General features: G+C 39.1%; 1 protein-coding gene across 1 annotated transcript; it reads right to left on the bottom strand.

Moving 5' to 3' along the window:
* Positions 1–3,468: 3,468 nt before the first annotated feature.
* On the bottom strand, positions 3,469–4,272 carry LOC103519019 (the record flags this gene model as incomplete). Its single annotated transcript, XM_008484097.2, has 2 exons — positions 4,035–4,272; positions 3,469–3,662 (listed from the first exon to the last, which is right to left on the bottom strand). Coding segments are annotated over exons 1-2 (411 nt in total), but the record flags the coding sequence as incomplete, so codon positions are not given.
* Positions 4,273–6,314: the final 2,042 nt, after the last annotated feature.

Raw genomic sequence — 6,314 nt, 5'->3', positions numbered from 1 at the left:
GGAGAGCACGAGCGAAGAAGAAGGTAGGGAGAGAAATAAATGTATAAATTTATTCAATGAAAAACTGTTGGTAAACATACCAATATAAACCCTCGGTCACCAGGCGGTCAAGTAAACCTGAAAAGTTAAGGTGTTGCGCTAATTTTGTCCCAGAGCATATCGAGCGTCACCACTTAGTTATAAAAGAAAAAAGACATTGATTTGATATGGGTCGGAGTCGTATATTGTACAATTTCAATTTGGACATATCGAGCCCATACGTCGCGCCGCCTGGCGGCGCCACCCGTCATGGTCTCTATACCTTCAATATCTACAGGGTCGCCAAAAAACATAGTGACATATTGAATTTCTACCAATCTGTTAATTTAAATTACCTTGGTTATTTGTTAAATTCATCACTTTAATGATAACAAGTATTGATCGTCATTCAATTTTTCAAATAATTTGCAGTTCCCTGGTATTAGGTACATCAGCTTCTCTTTTATCCTAGAGCAGTACGAAGTACGTAGATACGCAGGTCAGATACCTGTTGTGTTGTAATTAGTATGTTGGAGAAAATGTTTTGAATTAGTACCTCGTAGCTACAAAAAGTGATCACAAATCAAAACAAGAACATCACAAGCTTGCGATTGAAAAGAAAAATCACATTACGAGATAGTTGACTTTATGACGGCGTCCAGCATTACATTTCGGAAATTACAGTATCGGGACATCGGACATACAGCGCGTACCTACTCGCGCCCGATGATCCTAGAGAGTCTTGCTTGTTCGGAACTAACAGCAGCCAATTGTTCTGAAGGCGTGTCACAACATGTTCAGAATGAACCGTTTCACACTGGACAATAATAGGCACCCTCGACGCGTTCTGTTCACTATGAGCACATACCTTTAAAAAAACTCGCACTCCGAAATAGCTACACAGCTGTCCCATGCCGGTCACTCTAGCTCACATATCTGTTTTGTACGATAGCATAGTCTAACTTCGAATTCATTACGTGACCAATCCTCAAATAAATATGCAATAGTAATCACTTATGATCAATTTTCTTGCCTGCGCTTGTGGATTGAACTCGCGTTCTCTTGTTTACCAGGCGACCACTAATATCCCTTAGGTTCATTTGACAACATGGCTAAGATAAATCTCGTGATCTTAATGTGGCCTTGACTTTCATGACTGTCATAAATGACATTATCCATACAGGGTGTTTCATCTGTTTACAATGCCATGTGTTCGTTACAGGGTGTTCTCATGATAGAGTACCTTGTACTTACACAGGCTGATATGTGTACTGTATAAACCTGAAGAACTTTGTCACCTCCGGGAGTTGAACTCGGGACTAAAGCCCCCCCAATCTGTTTGTTTTTTTTTTTTTTTTTTTTTTCCGATCTTTTTTACAGATTTTTGTCCTATTCTATTAAAAGTGAGGATGATGCCTGTGTTTAGATATCTACATAGTATCTTGTACTCAGATACATTGGGGTTAGAGCTTGATGTGTTTTGGACCACCCTATTGTTAATTCGTGACGTGCCAAGAATTATGTACAACACATAACACGTGTGGACAGGTCCAGGAAATACTGCATATTGTGTTGCATATTATTATTATTATTATTATTAGTATTGCACTCTATGTCAGCTAAACTAAACATAGGTACCTACGAGATAGTTGTTATTATGACTTATGAAGTTAGTCCAATGCTCAACTGTTGATCTGTTGTCAGTACAACTCTGCTTAATCAAGAAAATACTTATTCATGTAATATAGCTTTCAAAATTATCCCTTGTACCCTTGCTTCCATTTCGGACGAAAATACGTCCGTTGCGTTGTTCCTCTTAATACTAACGTCACGTCAATACATTTTATTAGATGATATTAAAGAACCATTATTTGAAGCACATGGAAAGTCGATTGAATTCAGAAACACAGATTAGGATAGGGAGGGGTTTAATGTTCACATGACATTTTGCTCTGTCGCCAATTTATTTTTGCCTTAGCATTTTACTCTTTGGACACTTTTCCCCCCCTGAGTGTTCAAGAAATCCATTTTTAACTTGCTTTTCTCATTTTCAAACTTAATCACAAACTCAGCTGTCACCGTCTGGGATAACACGTGTTACTGTGGGTGCACTCAGCCTCATGAGGACAATATTGAGGAGCTGCATGGTTTGATTAACTTCAAGTCCACACGAGCAAGTGGCATCTAACTTGCATGTAAGTGACATGCCAGCTCACACTTGCAGGCAAACTACTGTACTGGCACATTGATGAAATGATATCCAAGTAGAATACCCACTGGCATGTCTAATTATCTACAGTGAGACTTAGCTAGCATGAAGTGGATAGCCGGCACTACACTACTACAGTAAAGAAAAGCTCAAATTTGAGTGGAGCTTCACATGTGGACAAAGTTTGTAAAAAATTGGGTCAGCTTTGTTATATATTGTATCAGGTTAGAAAAACATTAGATATACAATCATTAAAATCGATATATTATGCATTTGCAGTATCAAATATAGCATATGGGATATTATATTGGGGTAGATCATCAGAAGCAAAACGTGTATTTATATTACAAAAGAAAATAATAAGAATAATATTTAATATGAAATACAGAGACACTTGTCGAAAAATGTTTGAAGAACATGAAATACTAACCTATTACAGTATTTACTACTACGAGCTAATTATGTACTTCAAAAAACATGGAAATGTGATAGAAGAAAATAAAAACCAACATACTTATCAAACAAGGAAAAAAAACAACAATGAAAATATTATATTTCCAAAACACAAAACAACCATGTATGAAAAAACACCAATGTATACATATTTGAAAATACACAATCTAATACCAAAAGAATACTCAACACTACCAATAGAATTATATAAAATAAAGATAAAAAAATGGTTGAGTGATATGGTGTTATACAGTTATGAAGATATATATATAAATACTGCTACATAATCATTAAATTCTATACCTATATATTGTTATCATTATTACTATTGTTATTATTAATATTTGACGTTGTACTTATACGTGTTAATGTAAAATCATGTACAATAAAAAAATATATCTTATCTTATCTTATCTTATCTTATCTTGAAATTCGAACAAGCCCGAAGGTGAGATAGAGATTTCAATTATTGTTGTGTTTGAGAATGTTCTACGTCACTGTTAGTAGAACTCCTAAGGTCTTTAGTGACGGGGGTTTTACTCTCCTTTCGGCGACAAGTTACCTATCTACTCACATTGATCTCACCCGATCTGAGTAGCGCCAGGAAAAGTCATCAGCACGTGATCGCCTGGATGGTCACCCATCCGTATTCTAATAATGCTCAACGTTGCTTAACTTCAGTGGTTGGAGGTTGCCTTCTCGCCTAGATGAAAAGATAGCCTAAAAAGGTTAGTGCATGCTAAGGTGTTAGTTATGATAAAGAAAGTGCAGGGGTGGTGATTACTTACATTACCCACCTTTTCCACAAACACATCCACGGAGAATTGTCGCGAAATTTCGGACATGATCTCCTTCTCTTGTTTCTCCTCCATTTTGACTCTCTCCACTTTCATCTTCTTGATGCCGATAATGTCCTTGGACATTTTCAACTCTGCTATCAGGTCGTTCTTCTGGTTGGAGAACGGCATGTTAGCGGGCACGCCTGAAAACGATATAGGGACAATGTAGATAGGATCACCAACACACATATTTAATTTCAAAGATATATGTATGTACCTAGATATAGGATATATGGACAATTTAGAGACAATCACCTACACATCACATGTATTCAAAAGTATAGGTTGACAATTTGAAATGCTTTATTTACGTAGGTAAAAGAGACGAGAGTTACCTACCTAGGTAACGGTGACATCTCCACTAGAAATAGTGGAGATGTCATTTTCCCTTATTGCTTCTTTTACTTGTGAAATATGAGGTCAGTATTGTCACTAGAAACAGCCCACTGATTCAATTTCTTTCATCACAATGTTGGCATTACCAAGTTTAACCCCTGACAATTCCAGTATCTTACCTGGCACATTGAGTGGTACAGACATGGTTTTGCCCGCCACAGTTCGTCTCAGTTGGACGCTATTCAAGTCTTGTATGCTTATGGTGGCCAGTGGTTGATGTGTTTGTCTCTCCTTAGCATTCTCCTCCGCCGGTTCCACCATATTTGGCGGCAAGGGGGGAGGCGGGGGGACGTCGCTCTTCTGTTCCGCCTTGAGACATTCCGACGTCATGTTCATTTCCGACGTCGATCGACGTAGTGTCGAGCCATGAATACGTTATTACCTGGCTGCCACCTGTCTGTGCCGAGGTGATATGGATACCTTTGATGGTAGGTGGTTTTTCAGAAGTTAGCCACTCTCTTAAGAAACTCATAGAACACTCAGCGCTTGGCAGCTAACTGCTAGCTAGACAGCTACACCTGTGTCGAGACTCTCAGGCTCACTTACTAGTCGAGTACCCGGCCCAGGGGCGCCCGGCTGTTTCCAGCTCAAATCTTTCCAAATTTGGGCAAATTCCAATTAGAGAACCGCACTTCGCAACGACTTTAAAAACTTAACTTCTTTTTGAGGTTTAGTTCTAGCCTAACGAAATAGGCTCAAATTTGAACTTGTCATGGGCATAAGAAGTCAGTCACCATTCAAAAACCCATTCCAACACTCTTTTCTTGAGCTAAGTTACCTTATCGTCCACGAAAGGGATAGCATCGGTAAACGTAGTGCGGTGACCATTGCATTTAATCGTTTATACAAGGTTACGACATCCAAATTACCCCGTTACTGTACACCTTGTATCTTACCTTCAGTTATTTAGTGTAGCTCTACTGTGTTAGCAGGCACAAGGAGCCAGCGTTCGTACAAAACTTACGTTTACATAACGTATTAAAGGACGGATCAGGTGACCTTGTTTATCGAATTAAAGAACGTATCCTTCGCATTGATTATCGCTCCTAACTACTGCTCCAAAACATAGAGCTCAGCCTTTCACCTTCTAAAGTCACCTTCACTCGAGCTCAGTACAATCCAGCAAATTCCACACGTAACAGAGTAATCTACCTGATAAGATAGGCCTCTGTTTCATAGCGACATTGTTTCCAAGTTTTCTCCATTTCGACTTTTACAGGTGACCTATTTACGACTAACATCCCTGTTTGCATCTTACTAACGTCTATGTCTTTCGACTCTCTTTCTTTTTGTGTCTTCACAACGCTCCATCGCCGCACCGCGCGCGCGCCACCGCCCCACATCTCTTACAACCGCGACTACACACTTGATGGTTCCTTCCCTGTCTAACTCCTTTACGCCCTTTTCTTAACATGATAATCCTTTCCTTTATGTTCCTCTTATCAAATTCCTTTACCTTAGTCTTAATGTTCTCTTACATCTAACCCTAATTGTCCGACGATTTATAATGTAAGAACGAAGTGCCATATCAACGTTCACAATGAAGAACGAGTTCAATTGTAATGATGAATTTAGAGGATTTCAACTCTATGAATTATCCATATAGAACTTCACATAAAGTTACCAAATAACGTGACCTCTCTACAATCTCAGCACTTAAATGCGCGACTAGTAGAAGGTCATTCGACATAAAGTACATTTCTATCCTTACATTCGCGTGCATAAGTACCTATTCGCTATCCTGACATTAGGTCTCATTAACATGACAACAACAATAGAAATGCCCTGAATTCACATCCCTGCATGCAAAGGTGCTACTACTCCTTAAGAATGTATAGTGATACGCACTTAATAAGACACACAGTATTCTTACACACATGCCCTTGTACGTAATCCTTGTAGCTACCAGACTTCACAATGAAGGCAACAAGGTTAACTTTTTCGACTCATTTAAGATCATGGGATTAAGAGTATAAGACGCCTTATAATCGAGGATGAATAAATTCATCTAATATTAATAAACAATAACTTCATGAACGGAAGTAAAAACTTTTGGTGGTGGCAAGTTAACGATTTGACTGTGACAGTATCCGGTTTTGTACCTGCACTTAGCCACTTGGTAATCTTAGCTGTAAAGGCGATAGGAACAGAGAGTCTTTTGAGGATATTGAATTAAATTGTAGATGAAGAGGGGGGGGGATGTCAATGGCGGTGATGAGGCACCAGAGTCTTAGTGTTGTTGGGGCTGAGTCTTGTGCGCCAGGGACGTGACTAATTGTTGTCCTTTCTCGAGACGGTAAGTAAGGCGGGTTCAAGGGGTTGTTGCCCCACTACTGAGATTGCGGTGACTAGTTTGCGGCAGACTTATAGAGTTTAGGTAAACGCCGTGGTTCTGTAGC

The sequence above is a fragment of the Diaphorina citri genome, unplaced genomic scaffold (assembly GCF_000475195.1).
Source record: "Diaphorina citri unplaced genomic scaffold, Diaci psyllid genome assembly version 1.1 scaffold2485, whole genome shotgun sequence".
Classification (NCBI taxonomy): Eukaryota; Metazoa; Arthropoda; class Insecta; order Hemiptera; family Psyllidae; genus Diaphorina; species Diaphorina citri.
Note: the sequence above shows the minus strand (reverse complement) of the source record. Positions and strands in the feature narration are given on the sequence as shown.